This window comes from Lotus japonicus, chromosome 1 (assembly GCF_012489685.1).
Source record: "Lotus japonicus ecotype B-129 chromosome 1, LjGifu_v1.2".
In the NCBI taxonomy this organism is placed as follows: Eukaryota; Viridiplantae; Streptophyta; class Magnoliopsida; order Fabales; family Fabaceae; genus Lotus; species Lotus japonicus.
In genome coordinates, this window is record NC_080041.1 from 13,649,856 (window position 1) to 13,677,230 (window position 27,375).

At 36.6% G+C, this 27,375-nt stretch overlaps 5 protein-coding genes and 1 long non-coding RNA gene across 7 annotated transcripts; 2 read left to right on the top strand and 4 right to left on the bottom strand.

Annotated features, from left to right (window-relative positions):
* Positions 1–2,245: 2,245 nt before the first annotated feature.
* On the bottom strand, positions 2,246–2,869 carry LOC130733742 (polcalcin Ole e 3). The gene has a single exon (XM_057586005.1). It carries the CDS (start codon positions 2,776–2,778, stop codon positions 2,524–2,526), a length of 255 nt encoding a protein of 84 aa, XP_057441988.1. The 5' UTR covers positions 2,779–2,869; the 3' UTR covers positions 2,246–2,523.
* A 221-nt stretch (positions 2,870–3,090) lies between these two features.
* LOC130733743 (uncharacterized) lies at positions 3,091–7,269 on the top strand. Of its 2 annotated transcripts, XR_009017579.1 has the most exons (4): positions 3,091–3,438; positions 3,543–3,656; positions 3,768–5,141; positions 7,113–7,269. It is a non-coding gene; the product is annotated as an uncharacterized LOC130733743 (long non-coding RNA). The 2 variants fall into 2 exon arrangements; XR_009017578.1 differs by having other exon boundaries at positions 3,091–3,656.
* Positions 6,051–7,117, top strand: LOC130733741 (uncharacterized). The gene is made up of 2 exons (XM_057586004.1): positions 6,051–6,571; positions 6,669–7,117. Exons 1-2 carry the CDS (start codon positions 6,155–6,157, stop codon positions 6,930–6,932), a joined length of 681 nt encoding a protein of 226 aa, XP_057441987.1. The 5' UTR covers positions 6,051–6,154; the 3' UTR covers positions 6,933–7,117.
* A 2,287-nt stretch (positions 7,270–9,556) lies between the features above and the next one.
* LOC130727597 (protein FAR1-RELATED SEQUENCE 5-like) lies at positions 9,557–11,974 on the bottom strand. The gene is made up of 3 exons (XM_057578778.1): positions 10,094–11,974; positions 9,941–10,012; positions 9,557–9,847 (listed from the first exon to the last, which is right to left on the bottom strand). Exons 1-3 carry the CDS (start codon positions 11,972–11,974, stop codon positions 9,584–9,586), a joined length of 2,217 nt encoding a protein of 738 aa, XP_057434761.1. The 3' UTR covers positions 9,557–9,583.
* Positions 11,786–13,090, bottom strand: LOC130733744 (uncharacterized). Its single transcript, XM_057586006.1, has 2 exons — positions 13,062–13,090; positions 11,786–12,360 (listed from the first exon to the last, which is right to left on the bottom strand). The coding sequence occupies exon 2, from the start codon at positions 12,347–12,349 to the stop codon at positions 12,002–12,004; it is 348 nt and encodes a 115-aa protein (XP_057441989.1). The 5' UTR covers positions 12,350–12,360; positions 13,062–13,090; the 3' UTR covers positions 11,786–12,001.
* Positions 13,091–15,064: 1,974 nt separating this feature from the next.
* Positions 15,065–20,904, bottom strand: LOC130733745 (probable fructokinase-6, chloroplastic). The gene is made up of 7 exons (XM_057586007.1): positions 20,380–20,904; positions 19,699–19,907; positions 17,905–18,117; positions 17,310–17,507; positions 17,024–17,161; positions 15,574–15,690; positions 15,065–15,415 (listed from the first exon to the last, which is right to left on the bottom strand). The coding sequence occupies exons 1-7, from the start codon at positions 20,522–20,524 to the stop codon at positions 15,281–15,283; spliced, it is 1,155 nt and encodes a 384-aa protein (XP_057441990.1). The 5' UTR covers positions 20,525–20,904; the 3' UTR covers positions 15,065–15,280.
* Positions 20,905–27,375: the final 6,471 nt, after the last annotated feature.

Here is a 27,375-nt window from a genome sequence, read left to right on the forward strand (position 1 = left end):
AATGGGATGAAAAGTTGTTTTGTGTTCCGGTAGTCTGGAAGATGCCTCTCGATCGCACCACCTCATCTCCCCAAGCGCCTCGAAGACCTTTGGTGATGAACATGTGCATTACCCTCAAACGACTCAGGAACCACATAACTAAGCAATTGGGCTCGGAAAAAGATCCAAGCACGAACACTCCAACCTTGCATAAGCTACCCTTAAAACGAATATACCTAAACCCTAAACCTCGACTATGGCCTCGTCAAAATCTACTGCTACTTACTCTTGACTACACACGCGATTAAATTAACGTGGTTCCGATGTCGCCTCCCCCCAAGTAAAGTGTTCATGCCCAAATACTTTCCCATCACCCACGTCCCATTGAGGGTCAGAGTTCTTGTGCAGCTGTGCCCGAGGAGAAGATATGGAGCTTAAGGTCATCAGTACAGTATGCAAACTCATATGCGACCATTCGATCAAAGTGAGAGTTAGAGGATCCCACGGTTCCTATGTTGGACCATACCATATACTCATTATGACCTCGTTTTTCCCAAACCCACCCATATACGAGAAAAGTCATAGAAGGTTTGAAGGTACACACCATTTGCCCCATTCTTCCTTTCTACCTACCAACTCTATCTCTCTTAGTTGGGCATTTGAGGCTCTTTGTAGATACCTTCAGCGCTGCTCGACGACTAAGTATTTCCCTGTCATCATCGAAGACACCCATCAACTTGGAAGCTCGATGTTCTCCTCTTAATCAACACTCTCTGAGTGATTTGACTGGATTTGTCCGTTCACTTGGCAATGCAGTTTCTATACATATAAGGAATTGGGATGATGATTATCAATTTGGTGCTAGGTATTGGATGTGAACGTTTTGAAATTGTTAGTTTTTTTTTAGTATATCGGAAAGATAAATTGCAACCGCCAGGAATCGATTTCTGGACCTCCTCTTACACTGTTAGTTGAAATTAGAGCAAATGTTTTTTTTTTCCCTTTGCCTTCCCTTTTTTCTCAAAGGGTAGAGTGTAAATTTTCATTCATCATGGTTAAACTTAATTATGTTGGAGAACTTTTTAGTTCTGTTGAGTTCTTGGCGTTCTTCTTCTTGGTTTTTGTACTTTCTTGACTTCATAGCATACAAGTTTTAAAAAATTAACAGCCTATTTTTTTTTTGTCACAAAAAAACCTGCTTCAAGTTCTCTCTCCGGGGTCGTGGCTACCTTTAGACAAAAAAAGGCCAAGGCCTAAGGCCCCAAAAAATTCTTAGGCCTCAAAAAAAAATTAGTTCCTTTCTTTTACTGAATAACATTTGAAGATTAACATTTGAAGATTGAAAATTGTGAAACCTACGAGAAATGACAAAAATTAGTTGATAATGAGAACTGAGCCGGTTCAAAGGAGGAACCTATTGATAATGCGACTTTTCGTATTCTCTATTCCAAATGTTTATATTTCTTCTAGAATATTATTGACAATTTCTGTAACAGTTGCTATTGCTAAAAGATGTTTCTCAAAATTAAAATTGCTTAAATCATATCTAAGGTCAATTGCCTATAAAAAAAATTCTAAGGTCAACAATGTTATATAATAAATTGAATGAGTTAGCTATTTAATCTATTGAAAGAGAAATGTTAGAATTGTTTGATTATGAAACTCTTACAAATGATTTCCCAGCTTAAAAAACTATAACTTTAATATGAAAATTGAAATACAATATAATATATATTAAGTGTCTTAAAAATTCTCGTAAAAATAGTCACTTTAGCACTTTCGCCTTAGGCCCTTAAATATCTGTACACGGCCCGGTCACTCTCCTTTGATCAAAGCCAAACAAAATATGTGCACCCACACATACAAACAAGCCCATGACGGAATGGATGAATATTCGGTGAAGATAGAATCATAGAAAATTATCAAATCATGCTGCCTCTCTACTCTCTAGATACATTTAAATGACATATAAAACTACTTGTTTTCCCTCTTATAGCCCCCCTCCTTAGGATTAGCTCATCTCAAATTGGTCACCTATCTTTGCGTCTAGATAAAAGGTCTTCTTATATAATACTAATAAATACAATTAATGTTCAAAACAAAATAAACACGTAAAAATGAATAGCGTGTATCGATTGGCTTATGTAAACTTCTCTCCAAAATTCATTATGACTTTAAAACAATTCTAAAATGTTTCTCAAACATATTAGAAAACAATCGCAAGGCAAAACCGTGAAGCTATAAAAACGGTTCCAACATGACAAAGTTCCAAAAAGCAATGAACCTCTCATTGTCATCATATATATAAATATAATTAATCATGCACACAACAATTCTTCCATTCCAATTGCTGACAACATAAACACAGGGAAGAATGAAACTACTTATGGCATGTTTGGAAAACATTTTATAATTGGTTCTAAAGTTAAACTCAACGTTGGACAGAAACTTCTGTAAATAGCTTCTGGATACCATGGTTGATTCTGAAGAAAATTAGGTTTGATCCAAACATGCAATTTGCAACGATCGGTTTAGGGTGATGAGTTAAAAAATCTTGGCAACATCCTTTACAAGACCACGGTTGGCTCTGGCAAACGATGTGAACTCCTCATATGAAATGAACCCATCCCCATCAATATCAATCTCATCCATCATCCTCTGCACCTCTTCAGCGGTCACGGATCCAAGTGTTTTCAGTGCTTCCCCAAGCTCCGATGAGGAGATCTGGCCGTCACCGTTCGCATCAAAACGCTTGAAAATGCGCTCCCTATCAGCTACATCTTGAGGATCATCAGCCATTTTAATTAGTATGTAGTGTGTATGACAACAACGAGTTAGTTCCTTTCTGGTTTTATTTTTTAGAGATGCACTGAAATTATTGAAGGTTGGTCAAAGGCCTAATAACTAGGTTTTTAAAGAGGTTTGTTGCATATGATGTAAGGATATCCTTTAAAATCGGGCGTGTCCTCATTGGCAATGATGAGACTTGGTCACCAAAATAGCATAGTTCCTAACTGTTTTACTATACTTGGGTATGGTTAAAATTGTTCTAATATTTTTTTTTTGGAAATGGAGTTGAGGTCCATGATCTTTTGGAGTTATGGTTGAAACTTGAAAGTGTTTTACCGTTGCTCAACATGGGAATGTCAAAGACTCCTTCATTCACATACCTTCTCTATGAGGATTTGCTTTATTTTATAGGGTCTAGGTACGTGATATAAACTTCATGTGAATTTTTTCCAAAGTACCAAAAAACATTTCCAAGTGAAATGGAAAAATAATAATCAGCAAAAGAAGAACTAAAATATAATGGAAGCAAAACAAGAAGAATGATATAATGCAATTTAAGCCTTTGGGGATCAATTAGACTGTTTCATCATTCTTCATACCTCGTTCCTAATTCCTCATCTTTTGTCTTTCATCAGCGTTTCATTTTTCTCCTACTGAACCTCACTTCAGGTAAGCTTTTGATTTGTCATTGAGGATTTAAATACATTTTACGGTTGGTTCTGATTTTTTTCTTCAAATGTCAATTTGGTTTATGATATTGATCGGGAACAAAGCTGCATGTGATAATTGGTATGCCTAAATTATTCAGCAACAGTTTGTAGTTCGTAATTTGGAACACAACTGGAAACAAAATGCTCTAAAGGAGGTCGATGAAATTACCGAGTAAGGTGCGATGACTAGTGTGTTAAATTTTATTTTTAGTTCTGATTGATATGCCTCTCAAATCGTCACTTAAATAAGTCTAAGTCTTTGTGCCTTTGTTTTCTTTTTTGTTTAAGGTTCATCAAGTAGTGGCAGTGAAGAGATGAAGATCAAAGGCCTTGAAAGATGTTGAAGATGAAGCTAATATTAAAGAGAGGAAGATAAAATAGCCATATAAGATATGTCACCAAGATATAAGTTTGAATAAGAAGCACTTACAGAGATGTCATTTGTGTTTTATTTAACGCTATTAATTGTTTGGTAACGGAAGGGAGGTGAGTGCTTTTCATAAACTAAAGGGGATATGTGTGTTGTTGAGCAAAACCTCAAGAGGTGTGAGTGCAATTTCTCCTTAAGTTTTCATTGTATCTTTTATTTGACACAAACAGCTGTGCTTATTTACACTATTTTACTCTTTCAAGTAACAAACTACTTCCATTTGTACCAACATAATGTTTGACTTTTTTTGTCTTTTGGTATTAGAAATATATGTTTGCAGCTTTAGTAGTTCAATGTACATACCAAATTGTTTATTGTATCACCTGACTTAAGGTTTAGGTATGGGGTATCTCCATTTGAGTATGCACTTGGAGAGTCTGGTGGAAGCCTGCAATTGGCTATTGTAAATGGTCATATCAAATGGCCAGCTGGACCTAAGCCTTCACATCCAGAAGCTCTTCGTCAGTGTTTGTCATGGATGCTTCAGCCCCAAGCTTTTATGCGGCCTAGGATAGACGATATCATTATCCATGTTGATAAGTTGATGGCAAAGTTTACTAATTGAGGTTTTAGGGAACCGTTGGTCATGGACTCATGGTTACATATTGCATTTGGTTTAAGAATTTGTGTGCGTTTAATGTCCAGTTATATATCAATGGATAAAAAACAATGGTAGTTCCTTGGCTCAAGTAAACCTCATGTATCCTTTTCGTTTTTTGTGTTAGTCTAGGTAGTTAGGTTTATTGAAGTATTGTTTATAGGTGCCTGCTGTGGTGCCTCCCTTCAAATGAGGGTGTGGTGCCTCTGTCTGCTTGGACCAGTAGGAACCCGCCATGTATTAAATGAGCTTTTTTTTTTCCGGAATGATTTTAAATTAGTGGAAAGTAATTTTGAAAAAACCGTTTAAAATAAAAATAAAGTTAATTATATTGCAAACTGGCCCCTCCCTAATTCAGTTACCATGGTTAAAGTAAGTTTTTTTAACCTTTCAGATTAATTGACTTGACTGTTCAGTTTCCCTCTCTTTTGAAAACTGAAACATTCATAATTGTTCATCATTCTCCATACTCCTCCCTTCCTCATTCACTATACTAAACGTTTCAGAGAAAAAGAGAGAGTTAGCAGAGACGACTAGGGTTCTTTGAGGTCCTGCGGCGGAAAGCACGACGCCGGCGAGAACGACGGTGGTTCTGTGAGATCGACGACAGGAAGGCGCGGTTTCACCGACCAAGGTATGCTCCATTCAAATGCACTCGCTTTTGAACAAGTTGAATTAAAAAGTTTTGATTTTTTCGTCAAGATCGGCTAAATCCTTGAGAAAAAATCTTTGTTTTTCACCGTATATCATGCAAAGGAAACTTTGATGTTGATGGCTTCCTTCGTTGAATGATTTTTTTGCTGGAAAAACTTTGAAGTTGATTCAACCCCGTTTCCATCCCCAACCGTTTTTTCACTCACTGTCTGCTTAAAAGTTATGATTTTTATGCTGTTGCATGACGTTTTGCATATGATTTGTTGGATGGCCTGATTTTTTTTCCGATTGCATGGTTGCTTGAATTGGTTGTTTGGAAAGAACAAATGTTTTCATGCTCCTTGTTTCCATCCCCAAGCTTCTCTGAAAAAAGTTTTGATTTTTATATTGTGGATCATGTTTATATTATGAAGAACATATGCATGTACGGTTTTCTTGTGATTGAATCTGGCCTGAACTGGAAAAAGGAGTTTTGAATGTTAAATTTAGCCTCTATTTAGGCTACAAGTTTGGGTTTGGAATTGTTTTGTACTGAACATAACTGTAAAAATGAGTTTTTTTTTTTATTTGTTAAATTTACCCTCTATTTTTTCCTCTACCTGTCCTAAACATATGCATGTATTAAGTTTTGTACTGAAAGAGAAAGGGCTACACTTGAAGATATAATTTATTTTGCATGGTTGTTGTTGAATGGATGGAATGCTTTGACTTACATCTATATGTGTGGATTATTAACTGATTTACTGTATTTTTGAAGAGATGAGTCCTGTCAAAAAGTACGCCCTGAAACCCTCTACTTGGCCTGATTTCAGTGTAGAGTTAGACCCAAAAATGGTAATCCTGTTTTTTTTAAATTTGAATTTGAATTTGTGTAGTATAGTCTTTTGTTTTTAAGTTTTAATAGGTTTATTTGTAAATTCTTAGGAGCACCTGCAAGTACCGAGTGATTTTTATGAGAAACATAAAACTGCCTTGGGGGATCGTGTTGTCATTATGGATCCAGTAGGTGGGGAGTTCTCTTTTAGGTTACTTGCTGGGAACTTAGGGGGTTTGATTTTTGAATGTGTTGCTGAATTTGTAAGGAGATATGGCCTGAAAGAAAATCACTTATGTGATTTTTTCTATTTTGGAAAAAACACATTTATTGTGAAGATTTTGGATGGTACCCTGAAAGAAATTAGCTATGGTGTTGGCACTTCCCTAAGCCAACCTATAGTAATTGATGATGGTGATGAGGAGGCTGTGGATGATGAGGATCCAGTGGGAGATGATGAGGATGCTGAAGAAGATGAGGAGGATGATGGAATTATGGAAGTTAGTGAAGGAGAGGAAGAAAATGGTGTGAACAGGGTTCTTCACCCATTTGATAAGGTGATTACTAAATCAGATTCAAAAGGAGATCAGACTTTGGTAAGTTCTAAAATAGATGAAGAAGTGTATAAAAGTTCATTTTGCTCAAATGAAAGTTTCAAATTTAATCCAATTCTGTATTTTTTATTTTTTGCAGTCACTACCCATGATGTATGTTCGGAACCATGTTAGGCCAAATTGGCAGCACGTTGTTCTACAAACCCCGGAGGGTAGAACCTACGCTTGTGAGTTGAAAAGGAGGAATCCAGGAGAGGATGATACTCCATGCAACATTGGGAAGGATTGGAATAAGTATGTTAAGGAGAACAAGTTGAAGAGGGGGGACACCGTGCACTTTAGACCAGATAGCGTAGCTAATAATATGATTTACGTTAGTATTATTCGTAGGAAGCAGCGTTGAATTTTTGAAGTTCTTGGTTATGTAACTTTTGGTGGTTTGGTGTGAACTTTGGAATGATTATGATGAATTTTGTGGTTGTTTTTGTATGGATGATGTTTGTTTGTTACAGTTTATGGATGCTTTTAAAAATTGCAATGTCATTATGTTTTAGGTTTCAATCTATTGACTTTATATTAGTAGATTTTGTAGAAAATTATCTATGGCATCCCAATCTTTTTGTTCACCACAAAGAAGAAATATTTATGCTGATGGAAGGTTATGCAACTGCGGTCTTGTTCCAGTCATTAGGACATCATGGTCCAGTGATAACTACGGACGAAGATATCATAAGTGTCCTTTGCAGGTATAATTTTTTTTTACTTTTATTGTATTGTATTGTATGCAAGGAACTTAAAGCTTATGTAATGTTAAATATTTGTAGGCATGTGGGTATTTTGACTGGATTGATGCTCCTGGGCAAGGTGTTGTTGAAACCTCTGTGGCTCCTGTGGTGCATAATTTGCATTCTAATGCACCAGTTGTGGCACCAATTGCGGATAACTTTGAAGGCTTAGAGAGGACACAAGCTTTGATCGCTGAATACAAGAGAAGGGAGCAAATGTATCTGATCATTGTTGTTGTCTCATTGGTTGTTTCAATTCTATTAATTTTGTTTAAGTGAATTAAATGTGGTTATGTGAAACAATAAACATGAGACGTGGTGAGATTGGTTGGATTGTTATGTTTAAGCTATTGACATTTGTAGTATTTTTTGAAGCTTTGGTCCCATGTGAAGTAAACATGAGACGTGGTGAGATTGGTTGGATTGTTATGTTTAAGCTATTGACATTTGTAGTATTTTTTGAAGCTTTGGCCCCATGTGAGTTTGCAATTGGAAACTTAAGTTCTTTTAAGCCAAATTGGTAGTCTATTTGGTTGTAAAAAACTTTGGAAAAAATTAGATAAGATAGAGGGAAAATAAAATTAAGTGTTTAGGATCAATTTAAGCCAAAACGCAACTTAAGTGTTTAGGATCAATTTAAGCCAAAACGCAACTTAAGTGTTTAGAATCACTTAAGTCTTGAGAAACACTTAATAATACTACAAGTGTGTGGAAAATACTTTGGAAACACAACTTAAGTTTAGGATCAATTTAAGCCAAAACGCAACTTAAGTGTTTAGGATCAATTTAAGCCAAAACGCAACTTAAGTGTTTAGGATCAATTTAAGCCAAAACGCAACTCAAGTGTTCAGGATCAATTTCAGCCAAAACGCAACTTAAGTGTTTAGAATCACTTAAGTCTTTAGAAACACTTAATAATACTACAAGTGTGTTAAAATCGAAAGATCACCAAAACAAAATCCAGCATACAAAATCAAAATTGGCTTAAAGTTTAACAAAATGGCTACAATGACAAGCGTCTAACACTGCGCAAGTTTCAACGAGACAAAACCCAAATCAATGAGACAAAAAGTTTCAACATAACACGATATTTTAGCAAGTTTGAGGCACTTTTTTCTTCTTTTTTGAAGCTTCAACGATCCTTTGGTAATAATCCAAAGCCTTTGTCAGCATCTGTCCTTGAAGCAAGTTATGTGAATGCAAAACAAGGTCCACACCCAGCTTCAATCTCGTGAAGTTATCTACCTACAAGAAATAAATTAATTTATTAATCAGTAAACAAAAACCTAATTTTGAACAAAAAAATCTTGAAGTTGCAATGTGGCTTACCTTGATATTGTACCCATTGCCTCCCATCTGGTTCATCCAAGAGGCGACCCATACACCAGAATCATTTCTATGACAGCAAGAAAAAGATGAATTAAGAGTTTTAATATTTGATTAACTTGTCAAGGAAACAAAATTATAACTTACGAATCATTGGGTTGAACCCTCCCTCCGTTAGGAACAACCACTTTGAATGCAGAGACAATAGGTTTTGGAGTATCAGACGAGATATAAAATGAGCCATCAGCCAGAAGTTCCTCTAAATAAAGACACTAGCAGCCCCATAAAATACAAACTGTTAGCGCATGATTTGAAAAAGTGACCAGATATAAGTAATTTTTTTATACCAGCAGTTTTGTGTGTCTAATTCTGGTTGTCATTCTGTCTTGATCCGGAAAGCTATCCAAATAGACCACTTCCTTTTTGTTAAAGTCCACCACCAGAAGATACCAGTGCTTGCTATCGTCATTAACAGGTACAAACATCTAAAAATGAAAGCAATATTGTAAGAAAACATTGTTTTAGAATTGGAAATTTTTGAACACAAGTTATAGAAATACCTTTGACAGCAAGTCAATTTTCCCCATGAAGTGTCTTTTGTAGAATGTTTTGGTAGAATCAGGATGAGGAGTCCATGACAATACAGCTAGCTAAAATTTAAAGGAAAAAAATTAAGGTCAGCATGTGTTTTTAATTAATTAATTTGAAAATTATGGGATTTAGGTAATTACCGAAACAGTTGTTGGTAAAAACCAAAGTCCAGGATTCTGCGCAAATGACCGCTCCTTCGTAGTCAACATGCAAGCAAGCAAATTAATCACATCCTTAGTCAAGTGTTGTTTTGGCATTAGGCTGTGCAGTACACCTCGGGTGCCGTCTGCGAATGGGATGTTAGGCTTTACCATCTTTGCTCTTTGCTCAACCTCATGAATAGTGGACAAAACTAATCCCTCTTTGCCATCTTTGCTCTCCTCTCAACCTCATGAATAATGGACAAAAACTGCTGACTTCCACTGGAAGAAGGGAAAGAAGAATATGGCGGGAACGAATGGAAAATCTGGCTAGGTGGGGGAAATTGAGGGAACATATTCATTCCGTCCCCAAAATTCAGCGTAGGACCTGCAGCATCAATTTGTGGACCAGCTGACGGTGATAAAACATCGCGTTCATTACCTTGAACACTACCAACATTGCCATTATCTCCAACCTAAAGTTTGTACCCAAATATTAGTTATTATTCATTCAATTACAGAAAAGTAATATAAATCAAGGCAACAATAAACAGTGTGTTTACGCTTGCCTTTCTTTTGGCTGTGCCTATTTGCCTTGAAGTAGAACCTCCATTATCTCCTCCTGCTAATGACACCACAGTCTGCAGTTTCAAATAAAATAATCAAAACATCATGTTTCAATAATAACAAAATGATAAATACAAGAAACAACATTGCCTTACATTTTTAGTAATGCTATCATCATCCAGCTCAACAGATGAATCTCCTTCATCTACTTCATCATCTCCGACTCCCTCAAACAATGTAGGACATGTCCGGATTGTGTGACCACTCTTTCTGCAATTAGAACAGAGTCTTTTCTTCTTCTTAGTCTTCAACTTCTTTCGTGCACCTCGGGTTCTCACGACAGCTGGGTCACGAATCACAAATAAATTACCTTCAGTAGATTTCGGATGACGACGTTTCTGAACTTTCGAGACCAGTTTGTATATATCCTCAATTACGGCTGAAAAATCTGTAGCATCATCAGCGGCATATTCACTAAGAAAATTGCATGCAGCAGAAATGGCCCCTCTACGCAACAATTTCACTTTTTCAAAATCAAGCTCAATGGAGGGTATTGTGTGTATGTAATCCACCTTCGCAGTCTTCAACCACCGGTTGGAAACAAGAGATGCAGGAAATGTGGTGAAGTCCTCAATCCTCATAGCACATATGATGTGAGAACAAGGAATGCCCTTAAAATCAGATAGCCCACAATCACACTCAAATGTGGTCTGATTCTTATCATAAACAACCAAGAATTGAGAACTGGATCTGCCACATACACTCAGCTTTATCATTACTGTGTTGCACACCTCTGACCGTTCAACAAGGTTAAGGCTCAAAGCTTGTTCCATGACATGTCTAACTTCCCTAAACATATTTCTGGTCAACAGTTTAGCAGCTCCTTGTTCAATGTCACTCAAAGCAGTGGTTAACACAGGCTCCCCATAACATGACCTAAAGTCAGAGGCTAACTCATTGTACCTATACTCTTCCACAGCTCTCTCAAAATTATAAATGAAATCCAGCATACTATTTTTGCACGTCACATACTTCTTAATGAAAGAGTTGATACCTTCGCATAGCGAGGTAGTCCTAATTCCAGCAAAAAATCTCTCTCTCATAAATGCAGTTGCCCACATCTCCTTTGTTTCATACATTTGTTTAATCCATTTGTCCTCACGAAGATCATACTTTTCAATCATACTCTCCCACTTTGATTCAAACCGCTGAGGACTGAAATTACCAAAGATCAAATAGTCAAAGTCATCTAAGAATTTAGGCAAATGAATTTTCTTAACTGCATTTTGCTGAATGTGCCATCCACAAAGCCTGTGGGTTGAATTTGGAAACACTACCTTAATTGCCTCACGCATAGCTTTATCTCCATCTGTCACGACAGCTTTAGGATGCTTCCCAAACATAGCTTCATCCAATCTTTGTAAAACCCACTTGTAAGTATCCACAGTCTCGTCAGAAACCAATGCACATGCAAAAATAGTAGTCTCCTTGTGATGATTGTAACCAGAAAATATAACAACAGGCTTGTTGTACTTGTTCTTTTTGTAAGTGCTGTCAAACACGATTACATCTCCAAAAGCTTGGTAGTCAAGACGACTGGTTCCATCACACCAGAACAAATTTTCAAGATTATCATTACTTGTTCTCGTGAACCTGAAATAAAACATCGGATCCTTCTCCCCTTTCCGCGTAAAATAGTTTAATGAACCAGCAGCATCACCAGCACCTAAACTGATCCTTTTATTCTTATCGACATGGTTGTATAAGTCCTTTTTCAAAAAACCAACTGAATCATGACCTCCTTTTTGTCCCATCATGAGACCCATTATGTTGCAACTCTTCACGCCATAGAGCTTTAGTGTGTCAACTTGAGCCTTATCACCATTAGTCAATCCCCTGAATGCCGGAATTAAATGAACTTGCTTAGCCAGTGTCAACTCATGATTGTGCTCAGGTTCAAAATAAACAACCTTCCACTTGCTGGAGTTTGCCTCGAAACGTACACGAAATTTAGCTTGGCATGATACTCTGGTCATTGGCTTAGCCTCTTTCACTCGACTAACCTATTTCAAATGCTTCTCATGTCTCTCACCTTCCCTATTACAAACAAGCTGGCGACTAACAACATTACCTTTTCGATCGCGCCGAACATCATCCTTCCTAACCCCAAAACCTTTAAACTGGGCATAGTGCTGGTAAAACTCAACGGCATCCTGCTCAGACAAAAACTCCAGCTCCCTAATTTCATCAATAGTCAACTCAGGAATTAGCTTGCACTGTTGTTGGGAAGAATCATTATTGACCACATCATCTCCATCAGAATTATCTGAGATATCATTCAGATCCTCAGACTCATTCATGCCTCCAGAATTAGACAAGTCCACATGAGCCTCTTCATTAATTTCAGCCATTTTGGAACAACCTAAAATGAAACAGAGACATTAATCCCAGCTCTCAGTTCTTGGTTGTAATAAGAAACCCAAAAAAACAACTAAATGAAACAACACCAATATAGAACAAAACACCCTAAATACCATAAAGATTCAAATTTGCAGTCACGTCTATGAAGAACTACTAAATGGAGAAATTTGAAAGGATTTGGATTCACATTGACTATATGACGATAAAGCACAATAAACATGAATCCCAGTACCTAATTTATATCTATTAACCATACTTCTCCACTCTGCTAAATGACATTGAATTTTTTTTTTAACTATAAAGGATGATTCATCCAATTAGAAAGTCCTGAAATTTGACGGGAAACTCTAATGCAGTAGCAGATTTATTTGTTCAGACTTGAACATGGAAGTGTTTTACTAAATTTTCAGTAAGCTAAGTTTGGGAAAGCCTCATGGTGTATTGCAAGAGAACGATTTCTAATTGACTCCAAACCTAAAACCCTTATCCCCAAAATCACAGAAACACAAATCGGGTTTTAAAAATTTTGAAAGGATTTGGATTGTCATAGACTATGACGATAAAACCCTAAACCCGAAAAGCACAATAAACATGAATCCCAGTATTTTTGAAAACAAATTGACTCAAAAGCTTTTAAACCCTAATCCCCAAAATCACACAAACACGACTGCAAAATAATGGAAGATATTTTCAAAAACACACCTTTAGATCTTGAATCTTGACCGATGAACGAGAACACAGAAGGAGGATGAATCGAAACGAGGATTTCACCGATTGACATAGCAGAGAGCAGAGAAATTAGGGCAACGCGAATTAGGTGATGGTCTCTTGGATGATTTCCGTCGTCACTGGTGAAGATGAGTGCAGTAGTTGAAGATGAGTGGAAGAGTGAGAGGTTGAAGATGAGTGGAAGAGTGAGAGGTTGAATAGGAATCAGTTCCAATCTTCAATGATGGTAAAAATCAGTAGATAGATTTTTACCACAGCCAAGTTTCAAACAATTGCTAAAAGGACCTTCCTATTTTTAATTTCGGTATTTTTTTCGATTTATTGGAAAAAGGCTGAAAATGGATGGAAAAATAAAAAATAGATGTAGTAGTGGCCACATGTCACATTCCTATTGCACATACCTCAAGGAGGCACCACACCCATACTTTGCCACAGGCACCACAGAATTCACCTTGTTTATATCATTTCTACATAATTTTGACTCTTGCAAGTTATGAAGTAGTTGATCTCCATGTGTCTTCCTCAAAATTTATGCGCATAAATGACATATCATTTATTTATTGATGCTCTATGTTCATATTTCACTAACCTTCAAACTCTCCCTATATGTTGAATAAGTATGACCAGAATTATCATAGTAGAGCATCTACTACTACTCCCAGTCCTTTATACACCACATATTGCACCTCAATTTTTTCCTTTATTTCAGATGGGGGAAAGCAGTTATTTTTCAAATAAAAAGCTTGATGTAGCATGTTATTTGACCCGGTTCTTATTCACATTTTTTTCATATTTATTTTCCGGCGAGAGACTAATCGCAAACAACCATAGAAAAACAGGGACCAATTTGATGATCAACCCTAAATTTTATATTAAAAATTAAAGAGCTAATTATTAGTAGTCATTAATATAAATTTTAATTGTATTGCCTTTACGTATTTAATGGAGTCCTTACATGGAAATATATGTTTAATAACATGTTAGCTCTAAAATAGGAATTATATATATATTTTTGGTTACAAATAGGAATTATATTTTGATTTGTATAAGGTTTGTAACAAATAAAATTTAAAAAATTAATGATGCTGAATTTAATTCTTTTTTTTGAAAACTAATGATGCTGAAAATTTTATAAAATAGTTTTATATTTGATATGATCATATTTATTTGCGTATGATAAATATTTTACAATCAAAATATTTGTTCAATTTTTTTAAAAAAATAAATACGTTTATTTATTTATTAAACTATACTGTTTAGTACCAAAATTGTTTTTAAATTCGAAATAATTTTAAAAAATTATTAAAATCAAAATAGGATTTGAATTCGGATTTTTTAACTTAAATTAAATTTCAAAAACATGATTAAGTCTATTCATTAAATTTAGGTATTAATTAGTCATTAATTTCAATTATAAAACATATTTTTTTCTTATTAACTATTGGTATCTAAAATAGGAAATATTTATTTGATTTGATTTTTTTTTGAAAAGAAATCAAAATGTATTTTATGCATTTAATATAGTTATAATTAAAATAAAATTTATTTAAAATTCAATTTTTTTATATTTCGAATTTGTTATTATTTCTTTTTTTTGGAAAACCAAATATATATATATATATATATATATATATATATTATATAATAAAGAGGAAGAGGCTAAGCTCAAATAGGATAATGAGGATACAACAAACCAAAACCTCAAACATCCCTAGAATGCACAATCGCCTAGCCACCATCTAAGGTATAAACAACAATAACCTCTCTAAACAAAAGAGAAAAGCCAAACCAAAGACCTAAAACAGAATCAAAGGCAACACCAAGAGCTGAAACAACACTCAAGGCGGCCACCACTCCTCCATTTCCTGTGCCAGGCCTAATTTTAGATATATTTTTAAAATGATTTAAATTATTCATTTTAATTTTGGATTTTTTTATCAATATTAATTGTGAATGTTTAATTTTATGATTCAAAATATATGTAAAGAATAACATACGTGAAAAAAAGAGTGAATCGAAAGACGATAAACCCAAAATAGGATCATATATCGTCAAATCAACTGTATCACACATGATCAGAAACAAAACAACCCTAATAAAGATTATATAGATTGCATTCCCACAGAAAGTTCCTAAGGATTTCCAATGAAAAAAAAAAATCTTCACATAATTACAGAGATCGGGGTGTGAAGTTACGCTACGGGCTTAAGCATTGCATTCAGAACAGTTTCCCTTGTGGGCAATGCTGGAATTGCGCCTCTCTCGGTCACAGTCAATGCACCACACACATTGGCAAATTTGAGAGCATCTCTCAGTTGTTCCTCTTTCTGCAAGTTAAAGGCCACATAAATTGCAGCATTGATGCAAGAAGCCGAGATTTTCTTTTGATGATTCAAACAATAATAGATGTTCCACACATGAGTTTAAGCAGTTATCTGAAGTAAGCTTTTGGGATGGTGTGATGCCAAAAGCAAACTATACTCACCTGAATTAATGAAAGATCCACAGCTAATTGTGATAATACTCCAGCCACAAATGAATCACCAGCACCAGTGGTGTCAACAGCATCCACCTTCATTCCCATGACTCTACCACTGAACTCCTGCAAAGGAAAAAATAGGACAGGTTTCAAATCATAGTTATCAATAATACATTAACAAGCAGCATAAATGTTATTAGAATTTCGAACTAATAATTTTTTCAGGTCTTTGCTTAGTTTCTAAACAAAGATATGGATGTCAAACATAGCAAATTGATTAATAACAAAATATCTCTGATATTATTTTTCAATGATTTTCAGTTCTAACATCCAGCTAACGTGTCTGCTAGAATCGCATCAAGGACATTAGCTTTGGAGCCAATAGAAGGCTGATTATTACATATTGTTTCTTTGACAGCCTATTAAATAAATAGATAAGCCAAATTACCCATGAGCCTTAGCTTAAGTGGCACCAAGTCTCTTTTAGAGGTTACATGATCTTGAATTCAAATCTCCACAAGGCTGCTTTGCCTCCACTCTAGCTATAGGGTTAACAGGACATTCTCTTAGTAGGTAGAGGAAAGAACGTTAGTAAAACATTTTTTAAGTGAATATGTTTGGGATCTCACTAAGATGTTAGCATTTCTCTAAAGAAAATATTCATGATTTTTAGACAAGTGTTCAGCTCATGTTCTCCCCTAAACAACCCAAACACTGCAAAACGATTAATAAAGGCTTAATTGCAACTTTGGTCCCTGACATTTATAAAAGCCACGATTTTGGTCCTTCACCTAATTTAATTACAAAAATCGTCCCTCACCTAACACTCTGTGAACAAAGTTGGTCCGACCGTCAAATTTTTAACGGAAGAAGCTTATGTGGTGTTTGAAAACTTAGGTGGAAGTGCCACTGGAGAGAGGGAGGCACATGCCTCTACATCTCAGAGGAAAAAACAACAAAAAAACTCAGAGGAATAGCACACAACCTCAATCCCAGCGTTCCAACAACTAGGCCTCCCAACAGCAAAGCTTCACTATGAGATAAAAAAAACAGCCGAGAGGAGAGGAAAAATCGATTATGACGCCAGTGGCACTTCCACATAAGCTTTCAGACGCCACGTAAGCTTCTTCCGTTAAAAAATTGACGGTTGGACCAACGTTGTTCACGAAGTGTTAGGTGAGGGACGATTTTTGTAATTAAATTAGGTGAGGGACCAAAATCGTGGCTTTTGTAAATGTCAGGGACCAAAGTTGCAATTAAGCCATTAATAAATTTAGTGAGCTAGAAAAAAACCAGTTTCAATTCCTAAGCAGACAGGAATGTGAAGGTACAGTTTATGCAGTAGATTTCATAAGTGTTACAGTTACACTTTTGAAGATACATCAGAGATAGCCATAAAACAAATATTAGCATGAGATGAAAAGGATTCCAGAAATAGTATTTTTGGAAGGCATACCTTGGTATAATACCTGCAGCCTTCTGCACCTTCAGTCACCAGAAGTAGCTTGAGGTTTGGATGGAATAATTTATGAACAACCGCATCGTCATACGGGTCTTCACCCTTTGTGAGAAAAGAGATCTCTTCTTCACTTATCTAAAAACATATCAGATTGATTCTGTCAGAGATGGTATTGTCACTTATTTTACATTCCACTGTAATTTGTATTCTAGAAAAAGAGAACAAGAAACTTCTGTTGGGAACTAAAGAACATATATTTCTGCTCTGTTCATAGGAGAGGGACCTTAATGATATCTGCAGTCTCCCATATACTCAGAATTCCTTCTCTAGCACTATCCGCAGAAGGCCATAAAGGAAGCCTCAGGTTAGGGTCATAAGACAGGACTACACCAGCATCTTTCGCAGCCTTTGCTGCAGCTATATGTGCTGATTTGCATGGTTCTGTTATAAGACTTATAGAACCATAATGGAAGATCTTGGCCTGCCATAAAGAGATAATAGAACAATGTTATAACAATAATATATGAATTAAGTATAGAGTCAATGCGAAAAACATTAAAAGAACATAGACTCGGCAAGAATTTTGAAGTTTTTTCTGTGATATTAAGGAAACCTGAAAGGGGGTTCTTAAACTACAGAAGCAGGAATATCAAAAAATGATGGTTTACTTTAGGTACATTTAGTCATTATGTTTAAAAAAACCCACAAACTGCCAGTTGATGAAGTGATTTTGAGTAACTGAACAAAGCTAGACTAATTGAGAGAAGTGCAACAGAGTTACAGAGAGCATACTGAATAATTTGTTCAATAGAGGTTTGATTTTCCTTTACTACATTATGTTTTAGTTTGACCAGCATGAGTTGTAGCTTTGGCTTTACCTTTCTAATTAAGTCCAAATCGAGTTCATCTTCTTGGAGCAGCATATCAGCACTGGGATTACGATAAAACATGAACTCTCGTTCTCCATCATTCCTCAGTGTAACAAATGCCAAAGCAGTACGAGCACCAGGGTCAAATCGCATCCCTTGGTTGTTTACATTATTTTCCTTGAGTATATCAGCAAGCATATATCCAAATTCATCCTCACCAACCTGTTCAGATTGCATAAACTTGGATGATTCTAAATGCTAATGATAAGGCCTAAGAGGCCTCTGATTTTCAGATGAGTACTGAAGAAATTATACATTTTCTCACAACCAGATTTCAGCTTCAGAAACAAACATGATTGTTTCTTTTATAGATTGCTGACCTCTAGAACAAATTTAATACTTGCAGATTCAGTCATCAGAATCTAAGGAGCTCCTTTCCTAAGTTCATATGAATATTCACATATTGCTGCTAGTTGAAATAGGAAACTGCCAAAAGTGACAAAAACCCTAACTGCATACCAGTGCTTATTAATAGCACAGGATTATAGAACAATCTAATTCCTGCTCATTATTTGATCAAGGGTTCTACAGGGCTCATTCAATGCTGATACCGTTAAATACCAATTAACCATCCATGTGGAAATGCCACCTAAACATATAAATCTGATGACATATGAATCTTTGAGAAACAAAAATGGGGGTTAAGTTATGATTCTATCTATGTGACTATGTCTCAATGTTGTTCTGAGTAACATCATTGTATTGTTAAAATTTGTTTGCTTGCTTAATTTGGTCTCAGTCGGCCATTAGTTTTTGTTCATTAAAAATGCACAAATAACCCTGTAACTAAGCCTCAAGCCAGGTCAACACGCCTAATTAAGAACCATGAATCAGAAAATCCAAAATTAATTTCATTAACCCAGATTCTAAACATAACAATAAAGAATTTCCAATACAAACCCACCGCAATTAGAGAATTGGGTGATTAGAACAAGCTAAAACTGCCTAGCTTGAAACACATCACGTATAGCAACCTCTAGAGCCTAGACAGACAATGAAATAACCAAAAGCCAATTTCAAACCACTTGCAGACATTTTGCACCACTTGCTTAGGTTACCATTCCCATAATTTAGTACCCACCCCCCTCCCTCCTCCCAAAAAAAAGGATTTGTCACACCTTCCCATAACAACTAAGCCTAGAAACCACCCAAACCCACATACCTCTGTGACAAAGACCTATTCTCCAAAAAATAGAAGCCATGAGCCACACACAGCAGCATGCAAAAATAATAACAAATGCACAACCCCACCTACAGCCACCATGACACTGTGTATTAGTATCACATGTAAGGAAAAAAGGAAATCAAAACAGTTGTGCCCAACTTTAGCACTTAAGAGGTCATATCCGAATCTATTAGTGGTGTTTCTAACGGAGGCTGATCGAGGGACTAACATAGTCCCCCATTTCATTATTGAGGGACAATAATTTCAAGGACTAGCAAAATGTCCCATAAATCTTTCATTAACCAAAATGATGAAGTTAACTTTTGATCAAACTTATCTTCTTTTTCATAAAACCTACTTCCAGAAACAAACATTATGGATTAACAATAACAAGGCAAGCCCTTTCTTTTGAGCAAAGTTTGGCTTCACAACAATATGAGATGCAGGGGACGATTTCAAGTTTGAGCACAGGTTAATATTTGCTCTATGCCTAAGTTGCACTTTAAAGTACAATGCTCCCTACCCCTACCATAAGTATAGAACGAACCTCGACAAGTATTTATACAACATTACAATACCTTTCCGATAAAAGCAGATGAACCTCCTAATCGGGCTATACCAACAGCAACATTAGCAGGAGCACCCCCTGGAGCCTTTTTAAATGCAGGTGCATCAGCCAAAGAAAGGCCACTGATAGTTGGGACGAAATCAATTAGCATTTCCCCAAAACAAACCACAAGAGGTGATTCCTTTGTTTCAAGTGTCCCATAACCAGGAGATGCCTTTCCTACAACAACCAAAAAAAACCTTACAAGTAAAAATATGCTCATAACTTCATACTTCCCAGAAGTGAAACTAAAGAAAGAAAAAACAGAATCTTTTACATTAAAAGCTCAAACACACAAGTCTAACTGAAGATAAAATTGCATCCTCCTCCCCTAGTTGCAAAAAAGGTATTCCAAAATAGAAAGTGGTTGCTCATCTTTGCAACACTTTTTTTGTACCAAATGATCAACATGCACAAGATTTGGATTTTGAAAAATCGAAAACTGACCACACACTAAATAATCAAGCAAAAAGTAGAAGCACATTTCTTCAATTTTGAAGCTTCTAGCTAAAAGGGATCTGTTATCCGCAAAATTAGGACAAAATGTTCGAATTAGAAAACAACACAGAGCTATGGCTATGGCTCTTCACCCATGAACATCAAAGTATATACACCAAGACAAAAACTTGAGGACGACCCAGATTTCCATTACCTTTAACATTCAATCTGATATGAGGAGGGGAAGAAGGGCATGCAAAGGCAGAAGAAGCTTTGATAGTGGGCTGACCGAACTTGACTGAACCAGTAGGGTGAGAAGCCACGCTTCTGAAGCAGAAAGCAGCACAGTGAAGAGCCATCGATCTCAAAAGATAAAAATCACTACTACACAAGCTTAGTTAGAACTTAGAAGAGTGTTGATTTGTGAAAATCTCTTCTCTCTCTGAATCACTTCTAGGAATCACTACTACACATGTGAATCTGATTACTATATTGGTACAGTGTCACTGCCAGAGGCGTGAGAATTGATGATGAGGTTTGCGTGGAAATTGGATTTAGCGAAGAAGGAGAATGCAAACACGAGTATGGCTTGTTGCGGAGAAAGCAAAACTCTGCAAATATGTAGTACTCTATTGGCAGTTTTTCTGCATTAGTACTATGTGATAGCTGTTAATTCCCAATCAAGATGACATTTGTTTTCAGTAAACAGATTTATTGTCCATTTGGATTTTGGTCTGCTTAGTGCTGACGCTGGCCAGGTGAGAATAATGTTGTTGAAACTTGAAAGTGTTTTAGACAAAGGGTGAAGCAGCTGTTAACATTTGTCATAAGGAAAATGCCATAGTGCACGAGACAGATTTCTCGTGTAATGCACGAAGTCAATTTGTGGCGGTTATAAGCCGCTTGTATTTTAAAATCGCCAGAAATTGCGAGTTGTGTTTTCGCAATTTGTGGCACTTATGCATTTCTGACGGTTTGAAATCTCCAGAAAATGCATTTCGTGCATGACACGGCAGAAATCAGTCGTGTCATATAGCACTGCTCTTGTCATAAAAGTGAAATATTACTACAATAATAATAGGCTTAAATACTCTGGAGGTCCCCTGAAATTGTCTGTCGTACGAAAATAAGTTCCTGAATTTTTTTTTTCGATTCTGAATCCCTAAAAAAAAAATTTTAATCAGAATAAGTCCATACTCGTGTTTCCAGCCTATGTGACACAATTTTTGCTGAGTCATTTATTCCACGTGGCTTTTCTATTTTTTTTAAATACACATGGATTAAAAAAATAAAATTAAATATGTAAATTTAAAATTAAAATCTTATTAATCTATTTAACCCTAAATCTAATTAACCCTAAATCCCTAAAAAGATTTTAATTTTAAATTTAAATGTTTAAATTTAAAATTAAAATCTTATTAACATAATTAACCCTAAATCTAATTAATCATAAATCCCTAAATCTAATTAACCCTAAATCCCTAAAAAGATTTTAATTTTAAATTTAAATGTTTAATTTTATTTTTTTAATCCATGTGCATTTAAAAAAATAGAAAAGCCACGTGGAATAAATGACTCAGCAAAAATTGTGTCACATAGGCTGGAAACACGAGTAGGGACTTATTCTGATTAAAAAACAATTTCCACAGATTCGGAATCGGAAAAAAAATTTCAGGGACTTATTTTCGTACGACAGACAATTTCAGGGACCTCTAGAGTATTTAAACCGTAATAATATTAAGGCTCAATTTTCATCACTCATCTATAGCAGTTGGGCAATTAGGATATCATGTTTAACATGAGCAATTTTAATCATTGAAATTTATGAGGTGTGAAAATCAAGTCATTTTGTTAGAGTTATGTCAAATTGGTAAGGGAAATTGCTTATGTGGCTTTGACTATAGTTATGTGTTTAAATATCATGACATGTCTAATTTTTTATGTTGGCGGATGACATGTCAATACAAGCATATTTAACGTAAATGAACACTGGGTGACATCATGATCAGCGTCCTCTCACTTCACTGAGGACCTCTCCAACGACAAGACGCCTTCAAAGACTCCAAGAAGTAGCTGAAGCTTGAAGGCAAGGAAGAAACCTCCTCCAAAGATGCAAAAGCTGCTCTCATCTCTCAGCAGCGGTGTTAATAAAAAATTGTGGCCAATTTCGGAGGGCAACAACGTGTCAGCGAGTTCAATGCTGATGTCGAGTAGCGTGATAAGGGTGAACTTCTTTTCATCTGGAATTAGACTCTTCTATCTCTCTAGCTCGGCCACCAACCGTCGGGCATGGGCAATTCCAACATGACCAACAGTCCAAATTGAACCAGAGTGGTACGAACCACTTTGCCCCCTGCGTCACAACTTGGAAGTGCTTTGTAAGCCAAACTCTTGATCGTTGTTTCAGCCTATCAAATTATGAGGGCTTTTCCCACTAGACCTCAAGGGAGCTCTCACTCCCATCATAGCTCATGTAGTGAAATTTCGCCCTAATACCCAAAAACCCAAAATGGTAGGTGAAGATAAAGGATGGTCTACTAAAAGTAAATCTGGAAAAAGTAAAAAAAAAAAAAAAAGAGAAGGGATTTTATAGAAGATGATAACTCCCCACTTCTTTCTTCTTCTTACACTATATGATGTGGGACTTGTATGAGTGTCGACTTTCTCTAGTTCTTTACATAACTTGATGTGAGACTTGAACGAATGCCCACTTTGGCACAACAGTAAGAAGTACTTTGAGTTTTGAAGAAAAGAAGAACACTAAAACAAAAATAAATAAGTAAAGTGTTGTTGCAGAGAAATGTATAAGTTTTTCAACGTTCCATATGAAGGTATGAAAAACGGTAGAAAGGGGGGGGGGGGTTTGAATAACGTTTTCAGTACAAAACTTCCACCTTAAAGATTTTGGCAAATCTTTCGAGAACTTAAGTGCTAAAGATAAGAGATAGAAAAGCACACAAGGATTTTATCCTGGTTCACTTGATAAATCACTCAAGCTACTCCAGTCCACCCGTTAAGGTGATTTCTTCCTTCTTAGAATGAAGGCAATCCACTAATCAGGTAAGAGTTACAACTGCACTTGAAACCTACAAGTGACTAACAATTACACTGACTTAGCTCACACTAAGATTCACTCTCTTAGTCTTCTCTAGGATCCGATCAACCTTGATCTCCTAAAGGAACTGAACAAACTGTTTATCAAAGAAATGTTTACAAGAGATTTGCTTCTAAAAAGCTAATAGTAAACACAATGAATTTCAGATGAAAGAAAGCTTAGAATATTTTGAATATGTCTTGCGCGTGTGTATTTTTCTCTTAGTTTCTTAGCCACTTCTTTCAATCTTCAGCCTCTATATATACTCCAAGGATTAGGGTTGAGCGTTGCATGGGAAATGCTACCGTTGGAGGGCAGTTCTGGAAAATCCAGCTTCTGCTGTGGCTGAGAACGTTAGGTAGGTCGTCAGGAAGGTACACTTGCTTTTGTACTTGGATAGCGACTTGACCTTTTAACCTAGGAGACTTCTGATCAGGGGAATACTTCATATTGGAACTTGTGAAGCCGGTTGATCAGAGTCAGAGGGAAAGCACAGATCCTCTGACCATTGTATCTTCTGATTCTGAACTCAGAGGGAAGAACATGGCCTTCAGAGTTTCTTGCTTCTGGACTTCAGAGTTTCCACTATTCAGCTTCTGGATCTTCAGAGTCTTCTACACCATCAGAACATCTGAACCTTCAGTGTTTCTTGGTTATCAAAACTTCTGGATCTTCAGAGCTTCTAGCGACTGAGTCCACATCAGAGTTTGTATAGCTTCAGAACTTCTGAAGCTTTTCCACTGTTCATACTGAACATGGTGAATGCGAAAGCGTTGCTTGGGTTACCCTTTATACACAGTGCTTCTGATTTGTGTGAGATTGAGTTGAGGTCAGAGCCTGTAAATAGCACACTCAGAAAAACACGTTAGAGTACCACAATTGTTCATATCAAAAGGTTAACTTGTAATCATCAAAACATAGAGTTGTACTACTAGATCAAAACTTGATCTTACAATCTCCCCCTTTTTGATGATGACAAAACTAAGATTTTTGATGAACAATTCTTAAACATTAAACTGAATTCACTCAGAGTTTAGAGATATAGAATAAGACTTATCCTGATGTGAATAGTTTATCTTGCTCATTCTGAATTCAAGTCACTGCTTGATTCTGAGCTTAGCTCTCCCTGAATCTAATACTTGATGAAAACGTTAGTAAAGTCTAGATTCTGAGCTAAAAAAATATAAGAGTTCAGAGTGAAAAGCTTATGACATAGATGAGAAACGAATAATCAGAGCGCATAAGTGATCAGAGTCAGGGACAAGGTATCAGAGTCTTGGGTATCAGAGTCAACTTAGAATCACTTCAGAAGAAGTGAAATGTATTCCTTGTATTTGCCCAGTGACACATCTATGGTCATGAAGGTGGAACTCTTAAAATCTCCAAAAGAAAAATAAGTCACACTAACACATCTTACAAATCAAAAACTGGGTTTACTCCCCCTTTTTGTCATAAGCAAAAAGCTTGGGGTGTGAAAAACTTAGCTTGAAGTACAAGGTACTCCCCCTTAGAGAAGGTCTAAGTTTAAAAGAAAATGAAAACGATGTAAGAATCAGAGTTAGGCGAAAATAAATGGAAGAGTTAATGCAAGGGATGAACGTTTACCACCGGTCAAGTGAGTAAATAGAAGGGTCAGTTACCAAGAACTTAACCTCGAGAAACGGTAAGAGCATTAACTTTCAGAGAGAAAGTGAAGCCTATAAAAAGCGTTGGAGAGAAAGGTAAGCTTCACACCTCGAATAATTTTCAGAAAGAAAAAATGGCATCATACAACGTAGCACTAGAAGAGCTGAGGAAGAAGGCCTTTGAAGAGGACTTGTTCCTGAACATTAGGCATCCAGAGGGTGCAACTACCATCGCGGAGCTGACATGGACACTGCTGGAAGAGGACCTGCGTCCAGAGTTGGAGAGAGACCTGAAGGAATTTCTTGCCTTCGTGGAGGAGGTGCAAGAACTCAGCCGGCTTGAACTCAAGCTGCTGGAAGAGAAAGAGAGTTTGGAAGAGAAGCTCAAGACTTCAGAAGAGATTCTGGAGAGGGATGAGCTAAAGATCAGGCTCAGCAACATCCAGCATGTACTGGAGCGTCTGGAGAAGGATAGGTCAGAGCAGCGCCAGGAGTGCAGAAGAATGAGGAGAGATCCTCCATTCTAGATTATATGATGGAAAGAAATATGATGTAAACACAAAACAATTATGAATAAAAAAGACTTTTGCAAACATATGTGACATAAATATATAGTTATGCATATATAATCACAAACGAACAAAAGAGAATAAATAAATAAAGAAGAAACAGAGTTTAAATAAAACAACGTTAGATAAAAAGAAAGAAAAAGAAGAGATTCTAAAACTAAGGTTTGTCAGTGCGGCGCAGAAGTTCCATCATCATTTGCTTCATCTCAATCAGCATGGATTCATGAGTGTCAAGACGTTGTTCCATGATGTCGAGTCTGGATGAGCTTGTCTGAGTAGAGCTGGAAGGAACATTCTGAGCAGCTTGAGGATCTGGAATGGAAGCAGAAGCAGCAGGAGTAAATACAACTGGTGCAAGTCGCTCTGCCTCAGCCTCAGCTTCAAGTCGCTCTGCCTCAAGTCTGGCTTGTTCAGCGTGAGCTGCTGCTTGACGTGCAGCTTCTTCTGCCTGTTCTTTCTTTCTCTTGGCTTCTTCAATTGCTTCAAGAAGCTTATTTCTCTGTTCTAGTTCATGAAGAGCCACCCTTCTAGCAAACCTTTGCTTTGCAGCCTCAATGCTCTGACTGCCCTCTGCATGCAGGAGCTGCATCATAATCGGAACTTGAGCCACTAGCCAAGTGCTCAGATTGTTCCACTCATCAGCCACATTTTCAGCATTCTCACTGAGATCAGTCTGACCGTGCACATTGCGGAGCCTCAGAGAGTGCGAGAGTAAAAACCGGAAGTGAACGAGAACGTGTGTGTATAGTGGGTTTTATCAAATAACCGTTGTTGATTCAAAAAGCACTTTAAGATCAACGGTTGAAAATTAAAGATAGATAGTAACAGTAAAATACACAATCACACACAGGAGATAAGCATATCTACACGCAATCATAACAAACTGTCACACGGGCACAAGGAATTATGCATCAGAAATTCTGACACACGTGTTGTTGTCTCAGCTTCAGAGTCAGTACCAGTGGGCACACACACTCTGATTGAGTTACCTTCTGGACTAGACATCTTCTGATCAAGAAGTATCATAGTCAGAGGTTCTGATCCATCTTCACTCTGGACAAAAGTCCATGTTTAGATTTTTCAGAATAAAATTAAATCTATCCTCTGCTAAGGGCTTTGTAAAGATATCTGCCCATTGATGGTCAGTATCAACAAACTTCAGAAGAAGTACGCCCTTCTGCACATAATCTCTAATGAAGTGATACTTTACCTCAATGTGCTTTGCCCTTAAATGCAAGATAGGATTCTTGCTCAACGAGATTGCAGCAGTGTTATCACAATAAATTGGGATATTGCTCTCAAGGATCTGATAATCCTCCAGCTGATGTTTCATCCAGAGCATCTGTGTGCTGCATATTGCTGCTGAGATATATTCTGCCTCTGCAGTTGATAGTGCAATGGTTGATTGCCTCTTGCTTGCCCATGAGACTAGATTGCTTCCCAGAAATTGACAATTTCCAGAAGTACTTTTTCTCTCTGTTCTATCTCCAGCATAATCAGCATCACAATAACCTGAAAGCTTATACTCTGATGTTTTCTTATACATCAAGCCAAGGTTAGTGGTGCCTTTCAGATACCTTAGGATCCTCTTAACAGCAGTTAAGTGGGTTTCCCTTGGATCTGATTGGAAACGAGCACATAAGTGAACACTAAATAATATGTCTGGCCTAGATGCAGTTAAGTATAGAAGTGAACCTATCATTCCACGATAGAGCTTCTGACATACTTTACCACTTTTATCTTCTTTCTCCAAAATGCATGTAGGATGCATTGGAGTCTTGGCCACTGTAGATTCCAGCATATTGAACTTCTTCAGAAGTTCTTTAGTGTACTTGCTCTGATGGATATATGTTCCTTCTGGTGTTTGATCAACTTGTATTCCCAGAAAGTACTTTAATTCTCCCATCATACTCATCTCAAAT